The sequence below is a fragment of the Hydractinia symbiolongicarpus genome, chromosome 10, assembly GCF_029227915.1.
Source record: "Hydractinia symbiolongicarpus strain clone_291-10 chromosome 10, HSymV2.1, whole genome shotgun sequence".
Taxonomy (NCBI): Eukaryota; Metazoa; Cnidaria; class Hydrozoa; order Anthoathecata; family Hydractiniidae; genus Hydractinia; species Hydractinia symbiolongicarpus.
In genome coordinates, this window is record NC_079884.1 from 12952801 (window position 1) to 12968650 (window position 15850).

General features: G+C 32.4%; 1 protein-coding gene across 1 annotated transcript; it reads right to left on the reverse strand.

Moving 5' to 3' along the window:
- Nucleotides 1-573: 573 nt before the first annotated feature.
- On the reverse strand, nucleotides 574-15847 carry LOC130613247 (myosin-11-like). Its single transcript, XM_057434586.1, has 2 exons — nucleotides 15740-15847; nucleotides 574-4246 (listed from the first exon to the last, which is right to left on the reverse strand). Exons 1-2 carry the CDS (start codon nucleotides 15761-15763, stop codon nucleotides 1493-1495), a joined length of 2778 nt encoding a protein of 925 aa, XP_057290569.1. The 5' UTR covers nucleotides 15764-15847; the 3' UTR covers nucleotides 574-1492.
- Between the last annotated feature and the right edge of the window lie 3 nt (nucleotides 15848-15850).

A 15850-nucleotide genomic window follows, 5' to 3' on the forward strand; every position in this document is an offset into this window, starting at 1 on the left:
TTCTAGAAAATATTTGAGGCAGTATTTAAAAATCCAACACTTTCTTTTTAAAAAGTAACATGCCAAGATGTGATTTTGGTTATTGCCTGTATTAAGAAGAACTTTTGATAATAAGCACAGCTTCGCCTAAGAATGTATTTAAAATAATTTTTTTTTAAATTCAGATTTCAATTGTTGTAATATTTTTACCTGGCATTAAGGACAATAAAAAAACATCTTATTTTGATCCATCACACGTTCTGGAATTTTTGAAAAAAGCAGTTTGTAATTTTAAATAAAAAGAGAATTTCCACACATTAACCAAATACCCAACAAGTAAAAACAGGACTAAATATTAGTCCCCAGGGAACCCATAGTTGCAAAGTTGTGGAAGCATAAATAGGTTTTATTAGAGTACTTCTTTATTGAATTAGACTGAAAGAAGGTTTAACATGAATAAATTTTGAAATGAACTCAAATCATATACAATAAAATGTACTAATTTTTTATTCTTCTCTTAAAAAAAATCACTGGTGAGAAATATTTTTTTTAAAAGGAAAGAGGTGGGTTTTGCACCATTCTTAGATCACTGCTGATACAATGTTGCTGACAGAATACAACATTTTATCACATTTTGTCTTTCAGCCATTTCAACAATATAATTACAAATTTAGTAGTCTAAAACAAAGCTAAAAATATAGTAAAAATTGTGCTAATTTCCACAAAAATTGATAGAATCAAACTACCTATGGAATAAATTAATTATTAAAATCATAAATTAATAAAATGTTGCCCAAAGATGAAATTAAGAAGTAACACATATAAATTTTTGCTTTTTACAGATTTATGCAAACATTGGAAAAGCACCGATAAAAAAATCTAGACAATTGCTAAAAAGATTAATTTGCTTTAAAAATTTCTACGATAGGGTTACATCCCTTTAAAAAACTACATTATCATGATAAAACAACTCACTCATTTTTAAACCCAAAAATAATAAAAATAAATAATAAAAAGGGTAAATCACTGCAAATGCTTGATTTAGCACCCAAGGTACTTATTTCAAAACCACGTACGGAAGAAGGAGCTTTAGCAAGAGGAATGATTTAATAGAAAATATTTATTTGGAGCTTTTTACTTAATAATTACTAGCTCCAATTCAAACAAGTGTTCTCTAACACAGTAATCAAACTCAAAAGCATTCCCTTTTTGTGATAATTTTGTATTATGTCTGATGCCCTGAAGGACTTAATCAGAGAGACTTATTTTTATTTTTTTCCTAAATAAAGGAAGTGTGCTTCATCAAAAAAGTATTTATTTGAGAGGTGCTACCTCAAGTTTTTACATTATTTCTGCATCAGTCTACATTTTTAAAACACATTCATAAATTATTTCAACAAAGTTATAACATTCTTCCTCTGTTTCATATAAGAACAAATTTGCACATCTCAAAACTAAATAAAGCATACTCAATTTTACACAGCAATATATCAAAACTAATAACAATAAAAATTTAGTTATAATCTAAGGATAACTTTTTAAGTAACTCATTCTCTTGTTGTAAAAATTCAGACTTTTGTTTTTCCAATTCTTTCGCTAATAAATTTTCAAATGAAGATTTTAACGTCTGCATATCTACTTGCAATTGTTCATTTGCACTTCTATATTTCTTATTATCCTCTTGCAAAGATGAATGGACTTCTTCCAACTTTCGATTCAATTCTGCCAAAACAGCAAGTTCTTTTTTAACATTTACATGTTCAGACTTGATCATTTCAATTTCACCGCAGGCAGAATGTTTTTGTAGTGTTCTTTGTCGTAATTCAGATTTTAACCGCTCATTTCGGTATGATAGGTCACGAATTTCCTTCTTATATTGTTGCTCTTCAGTAAGACGATTCTCCTTATCGTCATGCATCTGTTTACTCTGTTCTTCCATTTTCTTCATAGTTAGGTTTAAGCGTTCAAGAAGTTCACTTGTATGTTTTGTAGAATCTTTCCGTTCACCTAGTAATATCTCATTTTCAGTAGTTACTATAGCAACTCTTGATTCCAGCTCTTCTACATTCTTTTTATAACCTTTGATTTCATTCTTCAGGTTTGATGCTTTAATTTCTTCAGCTTGTAGTTCTTTTATTTTTGCTTTTAAATTTGATATTTCATTTCCATTTGAAGTGTTAAGCGAAGAAAGCTTTTCAATTTCACTTTGCTTTTGCTCCAGCAGTTCAGAATACATAGTCGTTTTCTCTGTAAGAGATTTACATTGGGCTTGTAATTCATGTTTTTCATTTAATTTCTCCTCAAACTTCTTTTGGTGGTTGTTTAACAAACCAGAAATCTCCTGTTCATGTAACTTCGTATTTTTCTCCTTTTCATCTCTAATTTTTTGACACTGTTCTTGATAATCTTTTATTTGAGTTTCTAAGGATTGAATTCTCTTTGCACTTGTCTTTTGTTCAGCTAAGATTTCAGACTTTGATTGTTTTTGTAACAAGTCTATTAATTCGGTGTTGCCTTTATCTTTTGACTTCAAATCATTGTTTTCAGTGCTTAAATCTTTAACTTGTTTTTCTAAGTTTTGTATTTTGTTCACCTTTTCATTAAAATTTCTATTTAAATGATCATATTTAGATTTGACGTCTTGCAAGGCAAGCGAATACTCATCAATTTGAGCATCATACTGTATGTTTTCTGTTCTCAGATTTTTACACTCCTCAGTGATTTTGGCTTTCACAGATTCTAATTCAGATATTTCTTGATATTGTATAGATGCATGCTTAGTATTTTCTTTTCGAACAGAATCCAGAGTGTGCTCTAACTTAAAGAACTTTTCCTTTAAATCGTTAAGCTCAAGTGATAACTGTGCATTACTTTCTTCTAAACATTTCTTATTTTGAACGAGCGTTTTTACTTTTACTTCATATTCATTTCTCATTTTTTCTTTTTCCGCTAGGTACACCTCCTTCATTTTTAAGCTTTGTTTTTGAAGCTTTTGTATTCGAGCATCAAATTCTGTTACATTTGCATCAGATTTTTTTTTTAATTTTTTTAACTGGTTTTCGTGATTCTCTTTCTCAGATTCATAAACAGAAAGTTTTTGAGACATGATCATTTCCTCTCGTTCTGTTTTGTTGACAGTTTCTTTTAACTCTTCTATATTGTTTTCTAGTAAACTATTAGTTGATAAAAGTTCTCTGTATTGTCTCTCCAACTCACAAGATTGGTTCTTTAAAACAGTGTTCGTCCCACTTATCTCTTCAATTCTGCTTTTAAGCTGGTCACATAACTCCTTCTTTGTAATTAGTTCTTTTTCCAACATTTCATTTGTAGTTAATACAACTTCGTTTTGTTTTTTAATTTGATTAACTTCTTCTGACATTACTTTTTCGATTGTTATTTTTCTCTCTACAGCTACTTGCAATTCTGACTTGAAAAAATTGTTTTGTTCTTCCAAACTTGAATTATTATTTTTGCTTATTTGTAACTTATGTGTACTTTCCTCGAGTAGTTTTTCTAGCTTTTTTTGATGTTTTCGTAGTTCTTGGATTTCTTGTTCACTCTGGTGTTGTGTTTTAACCATTCGGTCATACTCTGATGATAAAGCGTTTTTCTCAATGTTCGTAATCACTAACTTGTTGGACACTTCTTGCTGTGATACTTTTAACTCTTCTAGGTTGGTTTTCTCCTCTTCTGATGTAGATGTTAGTGTATTATTCACAATTTTCAAACTTTGGTTCTCCTCCTCTAATAGCTTCGTCTGCATTTTCAAAAGTGCATGACTTTTTTCTTGCTCATGATGTTTATCAACAAGTTGCTGATGAGTCTTCAGCAAATTGCTGACCTCAGCATCCATATTGTTAATCTTTTTTAACAGCCTCTCTTTTACTATTTTTTCCATAAGCAACTGTTTGTTTTCCTTCTCGAGTTTATGATACCCAGTTTCAAAAGCATGTTTGCGCTGACTTAAAATAGCTATCTCATTCTCACAGTAAAAAAGTTTGGTAGACAATTGGTCAATTGTATCTTGTGCTTCTTTCAATCGGTCAAAAAGTATACCTTTACCCTCCATCCTAGATGAAATGGGATCGTTTATTGAACTAGAAAGTGGTTGATAGATGTCGTCAAAAGCATATTTTTCAAAATTAATATTTGTGTTTTTGTAGTCCTGTGTTATCATGAAAGCATCATGGTTAGCTGCCCTGCTTGTATTAGCTCCAGAGAAGTATCCATCTTCCGATAAGTTATCAAATTGTTGCTTTGACATCAACTAAAAATAATACAAAGTTTTAATAAGAAACAATAAAAATTGGTCATTATAATTTTGATGTGAAATAATTAACAAATCGTGAATTTGGGAATGTTAGCACAATGATTCAATGACAATATATGACAATAATTAATATGACAATATATTCTAAAAGTATTAAAAAAACTCAAAAGATTATTTTTAATGATGTAAAATAAAGCACAAAACACTTTTAATTATTTTATCATTTCTCTTATATTCTTCATTAGCATAAAAATGAGATAATAGCTTAATCTATGACATCTAGTAATAATAGTGATAATATTAATCTAGTGTTTATTATTATTTTAAGATTAGAAGTATCAAGGCTTTGCTAGGGAAGCTTTAAAAAGTAGAAATACCAGTTACACATTTCTTTGGGAACTTTTTTTCCATACAGTTTATGTTTTTAATTATCCCAATTCAATTCTAAAAGCCGAAATATCTCATTAAACAAATGGCAAGAAACAGTATTCATAAGATATACATAGAGTTGTTCGCCATCAGAAAACAAACTATGAATAAAAGATATCGGTACATATACGTACACGATGGAAAATAATTATCAACCCTATTAAAATAAACCATGTGAAAAAAGTATTTTACACATAAAAACATTAGGTTTATGAGCTTGATCACTTATGCAAATGTAAGTGTTTAAAATGTTAAGATTCCAGAACAAAAACAATATAACTAACTAGTTCAAATTTTCAATAATTCTGGGATCACCTAAATTAAGTCAGTCATAAGATTTTATATTCTCGAATTGCAAAAATTTAACCTCTTAGGACTTCCCAGGACAAATTTCTTTCTCCTGAAATTCCCAAAGTGTGGCTATCACCAGTCACTGAGAATCTCTAGAGATTTATTGTTCGACAATTTTTTTTCAATTTCATTATTGATGTTATTATGTATATCATCTTAATATTCATTGAAACAAACAAAAATGTGAAGTGTTAGTGTAGAATGATTCAATTTGTGACATTTTTCATATAAAATCATATACTTTGCACTGTCACCCTGTTGTTGCGTATTAAAATTAAGCATTGCAAGACGCCATTAACACAATCAAAAGGCTTGCTTGATTAATAAAGGCGAAGACCACTTTAATCTTTTAGCACGTCAGTTTTAAAAGAACATGTATTAAAGTGCCCAATATTGCACATAAAGAGGGCTTTTCATAGGCTGACTGTTTTGAAAATCAAAATCACACTGTCAGAAAAGCTTATTATAACAAAGAAATAAGAGATCATTCAACGTTACACGATAAAAGAGTTAAATAAAAAGATTTAAAAATTTATAAAAGATTTGAATATACTTTAATACTCTTAGACTAGAAAACTACTCTTAAATTAGACAAATCAACAAAGATTTCACATGTCATTAGTCCAAGCTACCATATTTAACTCACAGATGACAGATAATGGTAATTATAATATAAAAAACATGTAAAATAACATATAGTCCATAGCAACATGAAAATCTCCTTACTAACAGGCCTTGCCATGGATCACTCAGATCATAAACCGCTTTGTTGCCCTTAAATTGTTTAAGGCAGAAATATGCAATCTCCTTAAAAAAAGGTTTAGACCTATTATGAAAAAAAAGCAAAAAAAAAGGTTTTTGATGCTTCCCTTTTTTATATCCCTATTTTAAAGAAAAGGATGTGTTCTAATTCATAGGTATTTCTGTGTTTTCTTCTGTTTTCTGTAAAAGTGAGTTCTTTTATTTCAAAATATCTGTGACATCAAAATACAGAATAAACAATTCACAAAGCAAAAAAAACAAAAACATGAAGCAAGTTCAGCAAATGAATATTGTAAAAATTGAACAAATGAAAGAATATATCTATACCAGCACAGATAAAAAATTTATGGATGATGCATCCTATAAAAACCGTGTTTCAATTTGTATTTGAAGGCTCAATCTCTTTTAGAAAACATCCACGTTGCATGCAAAGAAATTTGCCATCTTTACTTGTCTTCTTTGACAAATTCTGCTATTTCTACTGTTACCTTTCAAAATAAAAAGATATTAAAAGTATTAATTATGAAATATTTTTTTTCTTTTTGCAGGAATGGTTTCACCCAAAACCCTGTATGTTAACAACTGTTTGAACATTACTTTCTATTTTTAAATAGATAGAAGTTCAAGTTTTATCCCTTTTAGCTTACTTGCGTAGACAGGTGATCCATATGTTTAAAACTACAGGGTGTTACCTGTCTGTTAGTTGATTTTTTCTTTCTAATGACTACTAATTTTTTACTGTTATATATATATATATAGTCAATGCATTTATTTCTTAAAAACTACCTGGCAAAGTTAGTCAAAAATTTGTTGCAACAATCAAAATGATTTAAAATCTTGGATCTGTGTTAAAAGGTATTAGTGTCAGGAGAGCTGTTTCAGTTGGGACTAAAAAATTTCTAAATTTGGAGCATTCTAGAGAAAATTCCTAATTGGGACCTAACAGCTGTAATTGTAAATTTTCAGCATATTAATCTATGATCCTTAATCTTAGTTTTATATCTTCCCTTTAAAGATATCATGTATTTCAGTCCTTACATAAATCTATAAAAAAAGATTTCAAACCGCCAAACATAAAAATTTTCTTCGTGTTTATATACAAACCTAAAGAATATTTACACTTTGTGTTATAATTCACTATTATAGGTGTGTCCCATGCGGCTGTCAAATAAAGATTTCGTGCAAAGGGGACAAATGGCCATTTTGTAAATACGTAAAGAATCAAATAGGTGCCTAGACACTTATGTCACGTACTTTATTTCCTGAATGGTGCTTATTTGAGCAGGTGCTTGTGAGTGCATGTGATAGACAAAAATTCCTGTAGATATTTTTCGGTCTAGAAACTAGTTTCATTCAAAGAACATCTAATTTTCTAAATAAAATTTTACAAATAACTGTGGAATGAATCATCCTACTCTCTTTCTATCCAAAAAATGCATAACACATTGTGTAACACATACTGGGGTACTGGGGTATGGACCCCTCCCATCATAAACTTCAATTATCTGACCATGCTATTTATTTAAACTAATTACAAAGGTGTAAAGCTTTATTTTCTACCATGTTGAATTTTGAAATTTGTTTTATGTAATTGTCTCAATTGTGTGATTTCACTTTTCTGCTAACTTTTTCTTTCCATTGGTAATACTGGATGGTTATGACATAATTGTAATGTCTGTAAAGAATGTACAGTATTTATCAGTAAACAACACAGCTTTACGCTATGGTATTCGTCATATTGTATATTTCCAGCTATATAACTCTTAGTCTTACAAAATAGTCAGAGCAAAGTGTATATGGACGGAGATATGATTTCCGAGCGGAACGAACGGACATCACATCTCTTCCCTACCACTAAATAAACTAAGTAAAATAAGAAAACTATGACTATGGTAAAAAGGAAGAAGTTCTAACTTGTTGAACAGAATGTTTTCGATAAATATAGTTTGTAAATGTTTAGTTCATCACATGATCAGTGAGATGTGCAGGAGTTTTTCTTATACGTTTGTTCTTTGGTTCCGGAATAAAAAGATCTTCCTCAGAATCCAATTCTTGGTATGGTATGGTTTGATCATCCGATTCCTCGTTTGTTATTGTATTAGCTCCCGACTGTTGTTCTCTGTTATGACATGTTGTTGCTGATAAAATAAAGTCATCATCAGCGATCGCGCCCCGCACCTTCGCAGGCTCCTGCAACAATGGAGCAGCGTTTTCAATCACGCACCAAAACACCTTACTCACTTCAATAATGCGCACCTGAAATGTCTTTTGTATAAAGTAATTATTTACTATACTAATAATCAAAGAAAAAAATGACTTACCGTTCAGAATTTGAATGAAAAACATGCGCGTTTAAAAATGAATTATTTATTCATTAGTTTAGGACATCATTAGGTTGCATATCTCAGAAGTACAGTGGCATGCTTCGAAAATGCTTGTCACAGGCACAGTTTAACATGAAGCAAAACTGTACATTAGACTCAATTGTTAGAGTCTTTGCAGAACATCTCTTCTCAAAAAACCAAGGGCAGGGCCGACTTATTGCCTGCTGTGTCGTGTGGGAGAAAGAACTTCTGGACTTCTTTTTAATATGATATACAATTTTTTCAATTATTATTACTAAACATAATTGATTTCTCTCTCCCCTTTTAAATTTTTTAAATTAAATTTTTTAAACTTTATTCAACATGTTTTTTTCTTTGGTATTACATCACGACAACATCTGTCCGAAAGCTGTATTAAGTTACAGAACACCTAACCTCTCCCATGTTCTGTTTTTATTTAACTGCATGGGTGGCACTCTTCTCGCAGTATTCTGTGACGATGAAAGTCGGACTGACTTGTGGCATTGTTCCAAATGGTCTTCCGTTCGACTCTCAGTGTAATGCACCAGCCGAGCATAAGAGTGTCGGCATGAAGGAAAGGGGTCAACTTTAATGTTCTCTATACTTTTTAAACAAAATCAATCACAAAGAAATGATTGTTACATCAGCATAAAAGCCTTTTTCATCACTATAATATGTTAGAAATAGAAAAAATTCACGAGTGCGATAAAAAGCACTCGTAAATCTTTTTAAGAGTGTGCGGGCGAGTGCGCGTGCGATAACACTCGTCTCAAGGAATGGCCTGTAATTGTAAGGTGTTTTTCACGTAGGCCTTGAAAGACTTTATTAATTCGGTCAAGCAGTTCTCCAGTATGGTGTCCTCCAATTATAATATCATCAGATATGTTGCGCACTCCAGGAATTCCAATGAGGGCATGCTCTATTTCTCTTTGATAGAGCTCAGCAGCAGATGACATACCAAAAATGAGCCTTTTGTATCTGAAAATACCATGGTGAGTAGCGAAAGCAGTTAAATCTCGACTTTCGGTATCTAGCGCCATTTGGTGGTCCCTTTGTTGAGATTGGAACTTTGTAAACACGGTACAACCATTTAGCTCATGTAGCAACTACTCCAAAGTAGGTATTTGATATGGTTCTGCAATAATAGCAGTATTTGCAGCACGCATATCAACACACATGCGTATGCTGGTAGATGAGGAATCTTTCTTAGGGACAATGACAAGTGGGTTGACCCATGTTAGTGGTGACTCAACAGGTTCAATCACATGATAATCAAGTAATCTATCAAGCTCATCGCCAACCTGTTTCTGCATCAGTATTGGCAATGGATGGGCTTTTTGAACAAGGGGTGATACAGTATGATCAGTCTGGATGTGTAGTTCCACGTCTTTCAACTTTCCCAAACCTTCAAAGCGATCAGTGTATTTACTCAGCATTTAATGTAATCTGGGATTGGTTATTTCAATTTGGTTGACCACATCAGTATTTGAGCCAACTCATAGTAGATCCAAAACACAAGCGGTATCATAACCTAAAACATTGATGTCAGAGCTTGGTACGACAACAAGTTTTGCAGAAATGTTTTGGTTATTGGACAACAGCTGCCCATACATAGCCGATAACAGCAATTGGTAACTTAGATTTGTAGGGATAGACGTTTCTGTTGTGAGGCCTTGCTTGAAGTGGTTGTTTGAGGCTGTTTAAGATATCTGCACTGATCAAATTGATATTGCTGCCACTGTCAATGAGAACATTAATGACATGACCATTAAATTGGATTGGGTACAGGTTGTTGGATTGTGTAGTATTGGTGAGTGCAAAAACAAAGTCGTCATCAGAAGAAGAGCTGTCAGCGATTACATATCTGACTTTATCTTGTCGCTGGCTTGATTTGCAAACATTACTGAAATGACCAGGTTTTCCACACGCATGACAGGATTTTCCTTTTGTTCAAGTATTAGCAAGGTGATTCTTGATACCACACCTGTAACATGTTTGATTCTTCTCTGTTTGTCTTGAAATAGAACTTTTTGGAAAGCGAATACGATGAGTGCAATTTAAAATTTTGTTGACCTCATCGTTGTCAGATTCCTCGTTAACAATAGTGTCCGTAGGTTGTGTGTTTTTGTACTGCTCTGCTTGGTGATCTGCAGCTTCAATGATTGCAACAATTTCACACAACTTCGCAAGTGTAAGGTCATGTTCTTTCAAGAGTCGTTTTCAGAGTTTACGGGAATTGCATTTTTCAATTACTTGGTCAACAATTTCATTGTCTGTGTCATGAAATCCACACGTTTTTGCTAGGGATCGCAAATGTGTAACATATTCCGCAATTGATTCATTTGTGTCTTTTTGGACACATGTACGAAAAACATGACGCTCATAACATCTATTCTTTCGAGGGAGAAAATAAGTGTCCAATTTCGTGCATGCAATTTTGTATACATTTGTTTCCTCAGGTAAGTCTGATTCAGGAAGGGTGTCAAATAACTCCCTGAGATCTTCTCTCCCACAGTGAAGAAGTAGTGCCTTCATCTGGTTATTATCTGTAATGCCAGCAGCTATTATATATAAATCAAAACCTTGTTGCCATTTCTTCCAGCGAGTGCCAAGGCTGGTTGGGTCCCCGTGGGTATCAAAAGAGGACCGACATTTGATGTCAACAAATTTCGCCATATCAGTAGAATGAAAGTATAGTTCATAATAATGAAGCATTAAATACGGGATAAAATGTCTCAAGAGTTATTAGAATGTAAAACTCTAAGTTGTTTTCACTCGCTGCGCCAGTGTAATGTCTGTAAAGAACGTACACTATTTATCAATAAACAACACAGCTTTATGCTATGGTATTCGCCATATTGTATATTTCCAGCTATATAACTCTTAGTCTTACAAAATAGTCAGAGCAAAGTGTATATGGACGGAGATATGATTTGCGAGCGGAACAAACTGACATCACAATAATGTCCTGAGTCTTACATTTAGGATCTACCATATTACTAATTTCACTGGTAAACTTATGCACTTTACAATGTTTCGACAGTATTACAACTTAAACATCGCTGGGGTAGTCATTGATGAGAAAATTTTTGTGTGGTGTGGATATGACATTTTAATCTATTAAACAAACAACCTATATTATTATGAAACTAGACATGCCGAAGAATACTTTTTTCAAAAAAAATTCATCACAATGTATGCTCTCTATCTATCTATCTTCACAGATCCTCTTTGTTAAATAGCCTCAATAAGTTTTTCTAATGTCACGTCTGTTTTTTAACAATTGAAAAAGGTACATAGCAATGTTTAAAGCAGCTAACTAGCTACAGTACCGATCGCGAGTAACTATACACGAGTATTAAACTACGGGTACGAGTAATTTCTTCCGTAGGTATTCCATGAGTACGCTACGAGTATAATGCGCGAACAAGTATGTCAAAAATACTTGCACATTTTTGCTACTGTACTCACACAGTACTCGCTAGCGTGCTCGAAAGGCAAACGATATAATTAAACGAGAAACTGGCGGAGAATGCACTTGCGGCCAATATGCTTTTATGTTGGTGTTGAGGATTTATTGAAAAACACTGTTTTTACAGTGTTATTTTCTTCGTTCGTTAGTTTTCTATGTTCAATAGTTAAAGCTGGCATTGAGAATACATGCTAACACTTTAAGCCGTAGCCTTTTTTTGATTTACGATTGAATCAGCAGTCCCATTTGGAACCATGCCACAGGGACCTGACACTCCGAAGAGCCAGACTAAACTGATTCGCGTTATCTTAACTCAACTGCTGGAAAGTGCGCACCAACGCAAGCTATATATGATAGCCAGAATGAGGGAGAACCTCAATTGCCTTACAACGGAGTCGTAACTTTCAAACGAACTCTTTTGCTTCTGAACAAACAAACAAACAAACAAACTTCTGAAAAATGATTTTTAAGTTGTAATAAAGATCTCTTCATTCTCTCTAAAACACAATTCTGGAGATAAATTTTTCTTTTGTGTTGAATGTTATTCTAATCTATTTATATCTTTGCAATCACATTTAGAATATTGAAATGACTTCATCTGATGATAGAACAATATAGCAGGTATCATGTTTACGAGTTATTGACATGTATTTCACAAGTAAATGCTGTTAAAAACAGTAATAAATGTAACAATTTAGTTTGAATGATATTCATTCTTTCTTTTCTTTTTTATATTCGCTACTTTCAAACAACAGGTGCCCATAAAATATGTGAAAAAAATTAAAAAAACAATTAATAAGACACGTGAGACTTTGTCCTCCCCACTACTCCTGCCTATTTTATTATGCACTCTATGATTGGTAAGATGAAATTGGATAATAAAATTATAAAAACATGAGAAAGAATCTTCCGTACATCGTTGTTACAGACGATCTGTAATAATTCATTATTTTGTTTATTTGTATGCATTTTAACTAAGACGCATATCTTTGATACAAGTTTTTTTTTTAATATAATATTTTTCATATAAGAACATAAGGCTTCATAGAAACAAAATTTAGTGCTGAAATTTAGTGCTGAAATGCTTCTTTAAACTTTAAAAATAGCGAAATGCTGATAGCTACACGATAGACTTGAAAGCTACTTATAATTATAATATTTAATACTTATAATAATGACAACCCATTTTGAAGTAATTACAGAACTCACTCAAAATTCAGGTGCACATCATTCCCACTGGATCCAAGATTTCCCTGCTGGGCACGTTTTTACTTTTGGTTACTTACAAAACAATAAAATTAAATGTGATTGGCTTAATTTAGTCTCCAGAGTTCATTGTTTAATTCATGCTTGCGAAGAAAAAGGTATAGTGTTTGAATGTAGTAACAAATTATTTAGCTAGGAGAAAAAAGGATTTAGATAACAGATGTAAATAGCAAAGGGTTTCCTCGTCGGTGAGAAATTAACTATATAAAATCAAAGAGCCAGACAAAAAAAATTATGTAAAATAAAATGTTATTTCTTACGACGCGAATACGAAGTAAAAGTTTTCACAATGTATAAGGTAGCAGACAAATGTGAGCTATCGATAAAAATTACGCTGCGACGAATTCCCGTTCTTTATCTTATAATCGCACACATACTCACAAATCATTCACTTACTGTACTCGCATCGCAAGAGGCTATACTCGAGGGTATGGAGTAGTATACTCGCTGATTACTCGTACTCGTCTTGCACTTTACTCGGCATTTAATGTGCCCGTACTCGTATACTCATGTATAGTTACTCGCGATCGGGACTGTACATCATCACTAATTATTGCAACCATTTTATTCATAAAATAGGCTTTAGAAATAATTCTGGTTGGTCTCACATTGGAAAACACATCACAGAATTATGAGGTATATAAATCACAGAGCTAGGATGTTACAGCCTTTTTTTGCTCATGTTCACTGGCATTTTTGCAAAGTTGTAGTAAGAATGTTATGTGGCAAACGGAGTATCCAAATTGTTGCCAGAGCAGCAGTTCATGTAATTAGGATGGTATAGACCTTTTTTAATGTTTATATATATTTTTTGTAGTAAGCCCTTTCGGCTTTATCAATTGCATTATATGTAAATACATTTTAAAAATTTCATTGTTGGCCTTAGTCTTTTGCCAAAAAAGAAAAACTTGATGTAAATTACCAGAAGAATATCTAATAAAAAGTTTTAGGCACATCACCGCATCAACATTTTAGTTTCTTTGACCAATTTTGAAAAAATACTGAACAAATTAACTTTCTTTTTAAAATATTTCACAAAAAAATTATTTTACTTTTCTTCATGGCCAAAGCCTTCTTAATTCATAACAGTTTACTTTCACTTTTTTAATTCTCAATGACAGCGTTGTAACAAAAAACAAGACTATGCAGTTATTTTTCAAAATTAATTTTTGAGATCTTCTTGAAAAGAAAATTCCTCAAAAGTGAAGCCCAGAAGAGGAACGCAGAAAGTTGATGGTCAATAAAAGTCTTCGTTTCTCTCTTACATAATGTTATGGAAATTTTATTTTTTGTAGACTACATTCCAGGCATTTGGGGAGACCTTGATGCTGCCTACATTCATTTTTGTAAACTTTGGTGGAAACACTTTTACTTTACCAGTAGTTAAATAAAGCTTTTGAACACGTATCTTGTCTTTAAAAAAAATTATATAATATAAACAGCAAAAAAAAAAAAGTAAAAATAGTTACCAAGATGAGATTCGAACACATGACTACTCCTATTTCGGTGCTCAGAGTGGCAAAATTTCCATTCTTGTAGGACACATTTGCGTTTTAATACAAGCTCACAAGCTTGTAAAAAAAAGTTATTTAAACAATTATGCCACCCTCAAAAATATAATTGGTTAGCATCACCCAACTCACTCACTTTAAAAGGCGAAAGTCGAGTCGGGGAGTTGGTAAATTTGTAAAAAATAAACCAAACAATCCACGCGCAATCTTCAACACGCAACAAAAGCCACCATTTACCTTTTCAGCGGTCCTCCGAATTACGGTTGTTACGTCCGAAAGTTATTTCGATAGGGGACTGTGCTGCTCAGTGCTACATTTTCCTGCATCGCATTTATACGACAATACAAGCGAAAACCATGGGAACAACATTGACTGACAAAAAACTAACTTGCAAAGGAGGCAAAAAAAATAGAGCTGTCGTACATTTAAAACGAATAACAAAATATGGCTGCAAAATATAGTATTTTTGTAATTTTTTGGGAAAAATATTTATTCGACCTACCAACTCACTTTTGTAATTAGAAATGACGTTAACCAAACATATTTCGACAGTGGCCTAAACAATGTTTGAAGCAGCATCTTTTTACATTCTACATCTGAGACAAGTCAGAAGTAATAATAGTCACGCAATAGGGTATACGCTAGCTAAGCTATGCTAGAGTCAAAAATAGTGCTGGAATACACCTTTACGATAATTCGGGAAACCTAACACTCCATCGCAGCTTATTTTGCGATCGGAGGAGGTAAACATCACACTTTTATAAAAGTTTATTAGGGAGAAAACACGTTTTTTCGTGATAACTTTTCTTGCCGCGTTTTGTTTTTTAATGAAAAGTACACATAAGTTGTAACGTTTCCTGAAAATTTGAAAGAAATTGATCCGACGGAAGTTAAAAAACTGGAGAAAAACGCTTTTGTCTCTAACAAACTCTCATAAAAACACGATTTTTACCTCCTTTTTTCCGATATTGTAAAACAATGGAGCGCTGTAGTATTGAGTATTGTGCATTGAGGTTTAAGGATTATTGCTAGCTGGCTAATATTTTTTTTATTCATTATTAAGAAAAAATCAATTAGTTCTTAGTGTCACCCATATGAACCCCCTAGCCTATTGGTGTTAAAGAACAGCATGAACTGTTATGGAAAATATCCGTATGTAAGAGGTTGCATTTAACTGAAAGTGAAAACTGTGAATTTGTGTATATGTTTTTTCGCCTGAAATAATTTTACTTGTGCCTTAAATCAAATCAGAAAAGTATTTAATTAGCCTAGCTGGCTATAACTGACTATAGCAACATATAACTGATTATAGCTAGCTAACAGTTTAGAAATTTAAAAAAAACGATTGGCTTACATTTTCTCGCATCATATCCGCCATATTCTTCTTCCAGAATTGTTTGACACGCAGAAGTGTTGTTTTGAAAACTCTTTGTCTGTTTTGTCAGCATCTATTGAACTTGGAGAA